This window comes from Pelodiscus sinensis, chromosome 12, assembly GCF_049634645.1.
Source record: "Pelodiscus sinensis isolate JC-2024 chromosome 12, ASM4963464v1, whole genome shotgun sequence".
Classification (NCBI taxonomy): Eukaryota; Metazoa; Chordata; order Testudines; family Trionychidae; genus Pelodiscus; species Pelodiscus sinensis.
In genome coordinates this window covers 36,529,185-36,543,570 of record NC_134722.1, presented here as the reverse complement: position 1 = coordinate 36,543,570, position 14,386 = coordinate 36,529,185, and the positions used below count along the sequence as shown (strand labels likewise).

At 41.7% G+C, this 14,386-nt stretch overlaps 1 protein-coding gene across 1 annotated transcript in view; it reads right to left on the bottom strand.

Moving 5' to 3' along the window:
* Positions 1-840: 840 nt before the first annotated feature.
* SLC6A2 (solute carrier family 6 member 2) overlaps positions 841-14,386 on the bottom strand; it is a 113,877-nt gene continuing 100,331 nt past the window's right edge. Inside the window, exons 12-14 of the mRNA XM_014572550.3 lie at positions 11,408-11,575; positions 4,488-4,559; positions 841-2,486 (exon numbers count right to left, since the gene is read on the bottom strand). Coding sequence (XP_014428036.2) covers positions 2,463-2,486; positions 4,488-4,559; positions 11,408-11,575 — 264 coding nt within the window. The 3' untranslated portion in view covers positions 841-2,462. The remainder of the gene's footprint in view (positions 2,487-4,487; positions 4,560-11,407; positions 11,576-14,386) is intronic.

The following is a 14,386-nucleotide window of genomic DNA, read 5'->3' as shown; positions in this document are numbered from 1 at the left end:
CTACCAGATTATTGTCCATTTGTTTGGGTAAAAAGCTGGCAATGGTTTTAAAACCCTGTATTTTCAGGGTGTTTTCAGGGTGACACAATGTCAACACTTTGTCACTTAGACACTGAAAATAGAAGAGAAGCTTTTTTTAAGAACGGTTAAATATTTTTGGCTTTTCAATCATAAATGATAAAGTAAAAAGAGAAGCAGATATATTTCAAGTCTATTAAAACATTGGGTGTTTGAAGGAAGTCAGCGATTGTTAAATGGAAAAAGACAAAAAGGAAAAGTTTTATTTTCAGACTTCCAGGATGGTATTATAAAAATGAAGAATTAAAAAAATATAAATAACCATTGAAAAAGAAAACACTTCATATATTTAAAAAGCCATTAAACTGAACTGAACATATAAAGATAAAGAAATTCAGCATTACGGTGCTAACTCCAGACTAGATTCAACCGAGAACCTGCTTTCTTTAAAATTTAGAATAGCTTTTGTAATAAGTAATTTACAGTTACTGCAATCTACGGTATGTCTAGACTGCACCCCTCTGTCGCAGAGGGATGCAGATTAGACAAGTTGAAATTGCTAATGAAGCGGGGATTTAAATATCCTGTGCTTCATTAGCATAAAAATGGCTGCCACTTTTTTTGGCTCGGAGCTTTGTTGGAGAAAAGCGGCAGTCTAGAGGCTGACCTTTTGCTAAAGAAAGCCTTTTCCAACAGATCCTGTATACCTCGTTTTACGAGGCCTAAGGGATCTATCGGAAAAGGCTTTCTTTAGCGAAAGATCAGTCTCTAGACTGCCACTTTTCTCTGACAAAGATCTGTGAGAGGAAAAACCGGCATCCATTTTTATGGTAATGAAGCACAGGATATTTAAATCCCCACTCGATAAGCAATTTCAACCTGCCTAATCTGCATCCCTCTGCCGGCAGAAGGGTGCAGTCTAGACATACCCCTAGTGATCACCGGGAAGATATAACTTTAAAACATTGACCATTCAAAACAGCACCCAATCATACTAAGTTTGCTCTGTATTTTCTAGCTTGCATAAAACTACTTGAAACAGACAAGCGAGGGAGTATGCCTAGATAATAGAGTTATGCCTAGAAGACCCCTCCATCCAAGATGTTTTACGCAATCTGACAACATTTTGGAAGTTGAACATTTGGAAGAGGACATTTATTATAAATAATGCACTCTCACATAGCCACATCTGACATTTTGGTGCCATTAGATAGAGTGGCTTATTCTAAAAATCATGGTCTCTGTTCCGATATATTTATATATACTATACATTCTTTATCACACAATATAACAGAATGTAGAAGGAAAATCTGACAAGTAAATATTTTTGGCGCTTAATTCAGAATCTATAGAATATGGATCATCTGATAAAGCCATTTTAATAGTTGGCATATGGGAATATGCTTGAACTGTAAAAGTAAACTCTGTTGTTAAAACTACGGATTGAAGATCTCTAGTCCGGGACCCTGGGGACCTGACCTATGCTGAACTTGAGAATTTGCCGAACCACGGGAGGACCATATTGTTTAACTGAAAAACCAACATTTCCACTGCTTACTGAGATCTCAGAAGACATTTAGGGATAAATTAGAGCTAAATAACAGCACAAAACAGTGAGAGCCAGGACTGGTGGCTATAAACAAACTCTATGGGACCAAGGGAAACTTGGCCACACCCATGATAAGCGGACATTGGCAAATCAGGTCAGACCACAGATGTTGCTTGACCCGAGAGTACCAGACTAGAGAAGTTCAACCTGTATTTTCTGCACTCAGTAACCATAACAATAGGAATTTAATTCCATACCTGTTACTTTTCAGTATGTATAGTTCAACTGCACGGAAAATGCCACACACATATACAGTAAAGACAACCTTCTTCACTAAGAGAAGAGACTAATAACAAACCACTGAAAGTGAAGCACTGATTCTTCACTTCAGATGGATGCAAAATTATATCCAAAAGGATAGTATTGAAAGAAAGCAAATGACATGATTGTGCACTTAAAGTCACTCTTGTCTCATAACTGAGATGCATCCACCTCCATGTATATAGTTGGTCTAAACAAGGCTATGGCAGGAATATTTAAAGGAACTCGGTTATTTATTTATTTCTCCAAGACAAGAGTTTCTTTAATTAATGCTCATTTTTCTGCTCCCTTCTCCACTTCTATTTCTGTCTAAGTTCACAAATTTGGTCAAGTATAGATCTCATGGCACTGAAAGGTCTAAGGAAATGGAGAACCAGCCTGTAAGTTCATGTGAAACCAAGTAAGAGAAAGGAGGCATGGGAAACAGAGAGCAGAAGCTGCTTTCCCTCAAAGGAATCAGTAGATGACTCTAAGCCAGACTGGTCCAAGCACAATCAGGAGAGCTTTGAACTTGACTTTTCATTTACCCCTAGTTTCGTTTAATGCATTGGCTTTTTCCTCAGTCAGTCAGTAGTCAGATTGCTAGCCAGTGCTGAAGCTGAAAGGAAACAGAAGCAATTATTTATTTGATAATGTTATTATTGAGCTAAATTATATTGATAAGAGCAGGTATAAAATAAGGGAGATGACAAATCTTGAATTGGGGAAAAACCAGGACAAGGTGACTACCAGGACTATCAACAAAAAGAATCCCAGTTTCTGTTAATAACCAGCTTGTCTCATACATTGATCATTTAATAATCAGACAGTTTAAAATGGACAACAGTTGGACATTAGAGAAACATAACCATGATACTAGTTGCATCATAAGGTGGGCACACTGCTTAATGTTTTGTTAAGATGCTTAAACAAGGTTAATGTTCAAACAACCATGACTATTTTTCTGCTATTGGTGGTGGTAGCAATGTGGGAATCAATAACTCAGGCCTCAGTGATTGACACATCATCCAAGAACTCTGCTGTCAGAACCCCATTCCTGTTCTGTTCAAATTTACCTCTAGTTTTTGTATATTTCCCCAAACTCTGTAATTTAAATCCAAAATTGATGAAAATGTACTTTTAACTATGATATATTTGGGTTCAAATTTTCAGAACTGTGCACATAACACATGTGTGCATGTATGTGTGCAATAAATACAGAGAAAGTATCAAAACACACATTTGAAAACTTGAGTCAAAATCACTGACAGAGGCATTAAAATATATAGGAAGATATTTATATTATAACTCTCTACAATATATAGAAAGAATTCTCATTCACATATAACAGGTATTTTGCATGTTCCATTTCTTACTTTTGTTTCAAACAAAGCCAAATTTTCACATTATATTTATAGATCAGGTCAGGTTTTGACTCACTGTGCATAATTCCATGCAAATGAAGGAACATGTTAAATCTATAAGCATATACAGAAAACCTGTTCTCTCTCAGAATCAGGTCATCTCAGCACGACCATTTTGTAAGTGAGATCTTATCATAGAATCTCTGCTCACTTCTTTGTCATATTTGGAGTTTGAGGTAGAAACCATCAATCTAGATCCCTATGAAAAAAATTCTGGGAGGGGAGAATCGTCTCAAAACCTTTTTTAAACTGCATGATGGTCTGGAATCAGTCATTGCAAAATGTCCTTTGATGAGATTTCACCATGATCACATATGACCAAAAATGCTTAAAACTAGATCGCTGGTGGGTTCTAGAAGGTTATATTGTTACAATGGTAAAAGACAGGTATCAGAAGTCGTACTAGGCCAGGAGTGGGCAAAAGGGCCTCCACACGCTGGATCCGGCCCACCAAGTGGGTTGATCCAGCCTGCAGAGGCCCCAACGCTCTCCCAGCCCCAGGCCAATTAGGACCTGGGGGCAAAGGAAGCGCATGAAGTTTCCTCTGCCCTACCAGGAGCCTGATTGACCTGGGGGTGGGAGGAGCAAGTGAAGTTTCCTCTGCCCTACCCCCGCGCACTCCTGGCAGGGCAGGAGGAGGCTACACACTCTCCCCTACACCCCAAGGCCAATCAGGGCCTGGGGACGGGTGGAGCGGGCAAAGTTTCCTGTGCCCTGCCAGGAGCGTGCGGCACTTAGAAGCACTGCACGCTCCTGGCAAGGCGGGAGGAGACTTCATGTGCTCCCCGGTCCCTAAGCCCTGATTGACCGGGGGTGGGGGAAGTCTCCTCCCACTGCCAGGGACATGGGTGCCTAGGGGGAACCTTGTGGGGGGCAAAGAGGCTCCCCTACCTCCAGATCAATCATTGTCTGTGGGGGGAGAAGCCCGGAAACATCCTGGCCCTGCCCATCTGTTGAGGCCCCGCCTGCTCCAGTGTGGCCCGGGTCCATCTCAAAAATTTTTTAAGTGGCTCCTGGCAAAAAATTATTGCCCACCCCTGTATTAGGCCAACAGACTTGGAATTTTCTCAGCAACAAAGCAACATACTGACAAAAAGGCAGAAAAGAAACAGACCGATTTTCATTTGCTAGTCAAATTTGCTAAGCATGCAAAAGGTAGCAAAGCAGGGAAGGAGGTATGGAGAAGGAATACATACCTTAAACTGCCTCACGTTCCCTTGTGCCACAAGATGGTGTTCGTTCTCAGGTGTGATGCAGTAAGCTAGCCTCTAAACAGGGAGGAGGCAGAGGGAAAAATTAGCCACATTTAATGAGTTAGAGCTGCGGATCATGGCAGATTTACAGGGAAGTAGTGAGAGTTTTATATACATCGGTGACATAATTTTTAATATTATTGAATCCGGAAAAGACCTAATAATTGAGAGAACACAGTGTACCCTAAGCTTCTTGATGGCAGTCCTAATCTCACAGCAGTAGCAAAATGTTTATGCAAGTACTTAAGGCTAAATTTTAGCTCACCCGCCCTCCCAACCTGGGAAAAGGGCTCTAGGAGCTCCCCCTGTAGTGAGCCTCTTTGCTCCCACTATTGCAAGCTGCATAGCTGAAATATAGCTCTTTCTATCTTACAGTAAACAGTTTGGGCATAGCTTTATCATCAGCCCTCTTATTTCTTTAATTGGTAAGGTTCAATCTTTGTGAGCAAACCTGAGTTTGACTTATGGTTTTGTGTCATCCGCTAGTGCAAGCAGGCAAAACTCAGTGGGCAAGAGTGAATTCTGCTTTGAGGTTTTGGTATTGCTTGAAAGGGATTTGCAAACTCAAGAGATTTGCACAAAAGAAAGGGTGTGCACAAACCCTTGTGAAATGAAAGTCAAGGTTTTGCACAACATTGACTGTAAGGGAGAAGACTGTAGCCCTGCAAAAGCAGTGGAAATAAAGGGCAGTGCAGGAATCAGATTGGAACTCAGGGCTTCAGTCTGGTTCCTGGCTCCCTATCTGCCCTAGTTCTGCTAAATAACCTGGTGTGTGTTGGGGTGGAGTCAAGTGTTCATCTGCTCCCTGCCCATTCTCATCCCCCCTGAGCCGGAGAAGGAATTGAGGACCAGCAGCGACTGCTGTCTTCTCCATGCATGTAGTATAGTAGCCTGCACAGCGGTGTAAGAAGGATCCTGCTTCTTCTTACTCCCCTGTGCATGCAAGTTGCACTTATGGCATTGTATCTCTTACTTTTCTTTTGTCCTAACATAGGCTCTCTCACAACTCTACTTGCACCATAGGTTTAAAAGAGAATTACATTCTATCTGAGCTACAGGGCCTGATTCAAAACCTTTTGAAATCAATTGGCACCTTTCCATTGGTTTCACCAAGCTTTGCATAAAACCCATAGTGCATTTGCTATACTTGTTCTACACACAGATCTTCTGCTGATGTCAATAGAACCACTACAAGCAGAACACGTGAAAAATGAGAATGGTTTGTGTTATTTGCTGAGAAGAAAGGAAAAACTGTTGCAAGATAAATGGTTATCATCATTTTTTTCCCTGAGAAATCATAAAATGCTTCTTTGTGGCAGTCTGAATTTTGACAAACCAAGGGGCAGTTTTTCAGATTATGGATAGATACTATGATTGGAATCCTACTGTTTGCAATAAACCAGATCTTATTCAAACTGTGTTGGACTGGATGGAAGATAAAACAATCAATATTACATTTCAATGGCTTAGTAGTATGTTTGGTATTTTTAAAGAGCTGAAAACAGATCTAAAGGTGGCTTTACTTTCTAAGCCCTATTTGTGGATTCCTTTGGAGCATGAATAAGAATTTTCAGTGACAGTGATAAGAAAATTCATATGATCAGAGAATCTTAATCTTGTGTCATTTTGAACTAGTAATTTGAGGAAAGTACAGAGCAGTGAAATTGTAATGAAAAATAATTAGATATTTTTTTCACCATAGAAACCAGGTTCCTCTTAAACAGAACAATAATACATTAGATTAACATTACACACAATAACACTATGTTAAAAGAACATTTTTAAGGTAGCAAAGTTAGGCTTGCCTATGGAACCTTTTTTCAGGTCCTTTCTGTGTTAGTATTGTGATAGTCTTTCCTTACTAGTTTTGCCAAAAGATGCCTGCCTCAGTCAACGCATAGGACAAATGAGGTTTAATATACGAGCAGCTATTCAGTATTCTCCTCAGTGTGTTGCCTTATACCTTATTTACTGCATGTTATTCAAACCCTACTCTGAAGACAGAACTATTAATTTCCCTGTGAGCTTATAGTATCTGAGCAGCAGACAAACATTAATTTATTTTTCTGCGCCCCTGTTAAATGCAGAGGTGTTTCTCTCATCGGGATGCTGGGGAACTCAGGCACCCAGAGTGAAAAGTATTCACTAATAGTAAGTGCCCATTTTGAGATGCCAGGGATCGAATTTTTCAGCACACTTAGCATTACATAGCACTTCACCATGTATATTCAAAGCAATGCTCCCATTGGCTCCAGTTGCTGCTCTAAGTGTTCAGCACATCTGCAAATCAAGCCCCAGGGTCTTAAGTCAGGCCCCAGTAAAATGAGGACCAATTAATGATCACCTGGTAAAGTTTGTTTTAAGTGACTTGGCCAGCATCACAAAGGCCCTTCGTGGCAGAGGTGGAGTAGAATCCAATCCCCCAGGACAACATTCAATTGTCTTAACCACAAGACCCTCTTTTTCCTTCCTGCAGTCCCCTGTCTTGTTTATTACTAACGCTAAATGGAAAACCAGAATTCCATTTCATAACAACTTTAAACAAAATAGAGAACTTTCACCAAAGTGTGTGTGCGTGCGTGTGAGAGAGAGTGAGAGCTTGAATTGCTCCCCTCAAGATTTTAGTGATCTAGGGCACTCACCTGTGATGGGTAAAACTTAGGTCAATTACCTACTGCAAATCAGGCAGCACAATCACCCCTCTGGATTCCCCATACCAATTTCCTGGCCCAGGAATCCCTTCCTTCCCAGCATATCTGTCCATGTTTCCCATTCTCACAGAATCTCAGATATGTCTACACTGCTTTATTTACGTCCACACTGCAATTGCGTTCTTTCGAGAAAAAAAAAAATCGAAAGAACAGAGGGGTTTTTCCGATATTGGTAAACCTCTTTCTATGAGGAAGAAGCCTTTTGTGAAGGAGCTCTTTCAGAAAAAGGAGTGTGTGGACGGGGAAGAGGAAGTTCTTTCGAAAGAAGAGGAAAGAGGAAAAAGCACAGGTGCCCTGGTGGCCATTCCATCCATAGTAATCACAGCTTACATGCAAGATAGTGTCCATTCAGTGTGAACGCTCTCTTCTGAAAAAGCAGATCGCTTTTTCATTGCGCTTTGGCAGTGTGGACGCTCTCTTTTGGAAGACGTTTTTTCAGAAGAGCTCTTCCAGAAAAGCTTCTTCCAAGAGAAGCCTGTAGTCTAGACATAGCCTCAGTCCCAGTCTGCCTCCCAGTGCTCCTCATCAGGTCTTAGTGTCCTCCAGTTCTCCCCGCTCCCCCGCCACTGTTCATTTTTACACACCCACTGGTACTGGTATCCCTCCATTTCCCTTCCTACCTCTGAGCCCTCAGCTTCTTACCTAGCCACTCCCAGCCTCCATACCAACTTAACTCTCCATCCCAGTGTCCCGTCCCTACCCCCCACAGACTTGCACTACTCCCTTGTCCATGTCCCAATCCACTCCCCCTTTCTCCCTCACAAGTCCTGCTTTTTCCAATCAGGGGGCTGCCTAAGCCCAGCATGGGGTGTCACTGAGAGCATAGCTGAGATAGTTTCACTGCTCTCAGTTTAGGTGCCTGGCAGAACCTGCAGGAGCCCAGAACTGCAATTGTAGGGAATGATATGCTCAGTCTGAGGCTCAAGCACCCCTGTGTGGACTGAATCTTTGGGGAATCTAATGGCAAACTCTAACAACTTACCTACATGAAAGTTAATTTGGATTAAGGTATAGAGTGTTTTTATAGCTTAAACGACGAGGAGTCCTGTGGCACCTTATAGACTAACTGAAGTGTAGGAGCATAAGCTTTCGTGGGCAAAGACCCACTTCGTCAGATGCATGTAGTGGAAATTTCCAGAGGCAGGAATAAATATGCAGGCCAGGATCAGGCTGGAGATGACCAGGTGGATCCAATCAAGGAGGATGAGGCCCACTTCTAGCAGCTGATCTGGAGGTGTGAATTCCAAGAGAATAGAAGCTGCTTTTGTAGTTAGCAAGCCATTCACAGTCTTTGTTTAATCCAGAGTTGATTGTGTCAAACTTAAAGATGAACTGTAGCTCAGCAGTTTCTCTTTGAAGTCTGGTCCTGAAGTTTTTTTGCTGCAGGATGGCTACTTTTAGATCTGCAATTGTGTGTCCAGGCAGATTGAAGTGTTCCCCTACAGGTTTTTGTATGTTGCCATTCCTAATATCAGATTTGTGTCCATTGATTCTTTTATGTAGGGACTGTCCTGTTTGGCCGATGTATATAGCAGTGGGGCATTGTTGGCACATGATGGCATATATTACGTTGGTGGATGTGCAGGAGAATGTACAACCGCATATGCTCCAACACCTCAGACAGAGACCTACACCTACAAGACCTTCAACAAGCATTCTGTAAACTGCGATACCCACACGAGGAAGTGAGGAGACAGATTGACAGAGCCAGACGTGTACCCAGAAGCCTCCTGCTACAGGACAAGCCCAAGAAAGAAACCAACAGAACACCACTGGCCATCACCTATAGTCCCCAGCTAAAACCTCTCCAACGCATCATTAGTGATCTTCAGCCCATCCTGGACAATGATCCCTCGCTCTCACAGGCCTTGGGAGGTAGGCCGGTCCTTGCCCACAGACAACCCGCCAACCTGAAGCATATTCTCACCAGCAACTACACACCGCACCATAATAACTCGAACTCGAACTCAGGAACCAATCCTTGCAACAAACCTCGGTGCCAACTCTGCCCACATATATACACCAGCAACACCATCACAGGACCTAACCAGATCAGCCATACTGTCACTGGTACATTCTCCTGCACATCCACCAACGTAATATATGCCATCATGTGCCAACAATGCCCCACTGCTATATACATCGGCCAAACAGGACAGTCCCTACGTAAAAGAATCAATGGACACAAATCTGATATTAGGAATGGCAACATACAAAAACCTGTAGGGGAACACTTCAATCTGCCTGGACACACAATTGCAGATCTAAAAGTAGCCATCCTGCAGCAAAAAAACTTCAGGACCAGACTTCAAAGAGAAACTGCTGAGCTACAGTTCATCTTTAAGTTTGACACAATCAACTCTGGATTAAACAAAGACTGGGAATGGCTTGCTAACTACAAAAGCAGCTTCTATTCTCTTGGAATTCACACCTCCAGATCAGCTGCTAGAAGTGGGCCTCATCCTCCTTGATTGGATCCACCTGGTCATCTCCAGCCTGATCCTGGCCTGCATATTTATTCCTGCCTCTGGAAATTTCCACTACATGCATCTGACGAAGTGGGTCTTTGCCCACGAAAGCTTATGCTCCTACACTTCAGTTAGTCTATAAGGTGCCACAGGACTCCTCGTCGCTTTTGCAGATTCAGACTAACACGGCTACCCCTCTGATATTTATAGCTTAAGTATTCCTAAATACCTTCATAACTCTATGTGCAAGCAAGCCTTAAAAAGTCTTTACTGAGCCCTTGTGAACTGCAATCTTTCGAAGCTTATCACCTGACCACATTTCAGCAGATTTTCATAGGAACAGCAAAAGGCCCATTCCTGACACAAAGTCTACTCCTGCCAAATTCCAAGTTCCAAACGAGGGTCTAGAACAGGGGTGTCCAAACTTTTTTCCAAAAAGGGCCAGATTTAATGAAGTGAACATGCGTGAGGGCCGACCATTTTGCCTGACATTCTTTGAACCATTAAAATTAAATGCAAATTAACTATTTTATGCAAAGTTTATTGCAAACAGCATACTTTTCATTTCGTCACATGGATGACAAATCTAAACAGGTGTTAAATCACTCTGCCTTTCATATCTGAAGGCCAGATGAAAAAAAAAATCCAGGAAGCTGAAATATATGTCAGGAACATTGTAAAGTACATTACATATTATTGGTAATAAAGGTTGTCTGTCAACTTTTAAGTTCAAAAAATATGAACAGGAACATAACACCAAGTATACATGTTGTGTCCAAATATATTTATAACTGATTTAGACCAACTGACATTAACTGAGATTTTACAATGTATTCATCTCAATACATATGGATTCGTTGGGGGCCATAAAAGATATTGCCAAATTACCTGTGGGGCCGTATTAAAGCAGAACACGGGCCACAATTGGCCCGCGGGCCGGACTTTGGACATGCCTGGTCTAGAACTAATAAAACTTTTCCCCGAGTTTTGTCAATGCAGCAAATAGAATGTATTTTTCACAACTTCATTTTTGGTAATGGCTCTTCTATTTTGCCTAAAGTTTCCCCAAAATATTCAGCTTATGGTAGACACCCAGCATTTGAAAACATGTTCTATAAATGGAAAATGTCAGGCCATCTTCTAAATAAATGATTCCACTAGCTCAATCTATAATTACCCTCCTTCCTACTTTTTTTCTAATATCAACCGTATAATAAACATTTGAAGCCTTATTTTCAGATGAGTGGCTTAATCTCTTTTAATCACCTCAGTGAAGTGCCCAGATTTTCAGAGGGGCACAGCACTCCTGATGAGAATCATGGGCCAAATTTCTGTCTAGGGAAAGCATTTGGAGTCTGTCTCGTGTTCTGTACTTGAAGGCATTCATTTATATATATTTCTACAGTTGAAAAAAAATCTATTAATTCAACTTTAAAAAGCGCACACATCAAAAATATCCTTTTATGAATGACAGTAGGGCATATTGGCAGACTAATTTCTTTCTAGAAACTGGAATAGGGTGTATTAAATTCAGTTTATAATTCCAACCAGTTGGGAAGCTGGATCTGAAAGGTCACATAACAAGTAATGTCTCTGGGGAGCTAGAGAAGCAAACTGTTAGCTCAAATCCAGCACATTCATTTCATAATAACATTTCATGACATTTTATTAGCACGCTACTTACTTCTTTAAAGGTCCCACGCACGCTTAGAAATTTATAGATAATGTAGGCAGGCACCAGGATCATTGAAGATAATGCTATCCCCCAGCCAATGCGATTTGCCCAGAGAGGGAACGTGTAGTCATCGTAGGTCAGAGGTTTGAAGTTTATAATACTGACTATTACCACGAACTATGGAAGGAAAAATAGAAATAACCCCAATGTTAGTCCTTGGGAAAAACTCCAAGTGGAAAACAAGCCTGATCTGTGAGATCAGACAAGCTGCCCAGTGTAAAAAGGATGGCTAGATTCATGGAATAAGCCCTACTTTCAGTCTCTTTACAATGCCTCCCATGTAAATAAAAGTGTGGAACCACTTAGGTCATTTATCAACGATGTTAATGATCAGAAAAATCACACAATTCTAGCCAGGCTATTTGCATCTACACCGTGTACTAGTGAATGTCACCGGCAGACCACACGCCGCTCGGGGAAGGGGATTTCTTCCCCTTCTTCTGAGGCAGACAAGGGAGAGTCACTTGTTGTTCTGGCATTTGAACGAGAGCTAGAAATGGGCAAGTTTTCAAGGCTGAAGTCACAGTACACAACCACAAGCAGAGATTTTCAAAGGGTCCCTATCCCGTTTTGTCCTTTCCCCCAGGGTTTTAGTAATACTTGCTAAGGACTGAACTGTCTCAATATACCTTTCTCTGCTAGACTGAAGAGCCCATTATTATTAAATATTTGCTCCCCAAGTAGATACTTCTTGTAATTCAACCCTTAAACTTCTCCTTGTTAAAATAAATAGATTAAGCTTTCTTTTAGTCTATCACTAGAAGGCATATTTTCCAATCATTCCTGTGGCTCATCTCTGAGCCCTCTCCAATTCATCAACAGCTTTCTTAAAATTGTGGACATCAGAACTGGGCACAATTCCAGCAGTAATTGAACCACTGTCAAATATTACTTTTCTGCTCCGACTTGAGATTCCTCTGTTTATTCACCCAAGGATTGCATTAGCTCTTTTGGCCACAGTGTCCCATTGGGAGCTCATGTAGACCCTGAGTCACAATTTTTTTTTTATTGAATCCCCTTATCCTACAAGTGTAGTCTCCATACTTTGTTCCTACATGTTTACATTTACCCATATTAAAATGCATATTGTTTTCTTGCACCCAGTTTACCAAGTAATCTAGATCATTCTGAATCAGCAACCTGTCCTCTTCATTATTCCCTCCCCCCCATTTTTGTTGCATCTGCAAAATTTTATCTGTGATGATTTTATGTTTTCTTATTGGACATTGATAAAAATGTTAAACAATGTTGGGCCAAGAGCTGAGTCCTATGGAGATCCACTGGAAACAAACCATTCAATCGTTCCCCATTTACAGTTACATTGTGAGACCTTCAGAGGGTAGCTGAGTTAGTCTGTACAGGATAAATTTAAAAGACAACAAATGGTCTGGTAGCACTTTTGTTAGTCTATAAACACGTGGATGGTATCATGAGCTTTCGTGGGCACAGCTCACTTCTTCAGATGTAGCCTGTGCCCACGAAAACTCATGATACCATGTACATGTTTTGTTAGTCTTTAAAGTACTACCAGACCATTTGTTGTTTTTTAAGTTTATTGTGAGACTTCTCAATTAGGCAGCTTTTAACCCATTTAATGTATGTCCTTTTCATTTTATCACTTTAGAAAGGTTTCTCAAGTGTGTGTGTCCGTCTGTCTTCAGACTAGCCATTAGCCTAGCGGTTAAAGCATGGATGTGGGAAATCCAGATTCAAGTCCCTGCGTCAAACCAGGCAGAGCAGCAACATGACCTTGGGACACCTACACCATATGGGCACGTCTATACTTACAAGAATAGTAACGCTGTGGAGGACAATCTTCTAGCATTCGATTTAGCAGACCTAGTAGAGACCTGCTCAACTGAATGCTGAGGGCAGCTCCCACCAGTGTCAGTACTCCTCCTTTTGTGAGGCGTAAGGGAACCGATGGGAACCTTTGCTCCCATCAGCTTCCCACTGTGTGGATGCTGCCATGGCTCTGCTTAAGGTAAGCCAACTCCAGCTATCCATTTTGCGTAGACCTTCCTGGCTTAGTATAGACCAGGACTAGGCGTGCTCTTATCCCCAGGCTATTTGCCATTATTGACTAGTCTGAGGTTGGTGTGTGGGGTGCGCGTGTGTGTATATGTGTTGGTTTATTTGGTGACAAAAACATGAAGGCTGTGTCTACACTGGGCCACTTATTCTGGAAAAGTAGCTGCTTTTCCGGAATAAGCTGCGAGCTGTCTACACTGGCCCCTTGAATTTCCGGAAAAGCAACGATGCTCTACTGTACAAAATCAGCCGCTATTCCGGAAAAACTATTCTGCTCCCGCTCGGGCATAAGTCCTTATTCCGGACACTGTTCCGGAAAAGGGCCAGTGTAGACAGCCCAGTAGTCTTTTCCGGAAAAAAGCCCCAATCGTGAAAATGGCGATCGGGGCTCTTTTCCGGAAAAGCGCGTCTACATTGGCCACAGACGCTTTTCCGGAAAAAGGGCTTTTCCAGAAAAGCAGTCTGCCAATGTAGACGCTCCTTTTCCGGAAAAACTGAAAACAGAATAGTATTCCGTTTTAAGCATTTCCAGAAATTCATGCCAGTGTAAACACAGCTGAAGGTTTTTAGTTTCATCCAGCTGTGGAATGGCAGTTTTTGAAATTTTGAAAATGTTTGTGGGTCAAGAAGACCACTGCTTGGCCAGCTCTAGGAAAAATGTAAAGGGTGGAGAGGGCAGCGCTCCGTATAGCTTGGCCAGGTGTCTTACTCTCTGTGTACAGCAGCACTTTCTGTCCCACTTAAGCAAAGGAGAAACTCAAGGATATTTTTTTTCTAGCTACTGCTCCATGTTGGACATAAGCTACTGAAAACTGTTACTCTTATGCCCATCAAAATGTATCTTCTTTGGATTATGTGTCCTATTGTAAGAAAGTCAGATTTATTCTACAATACAGG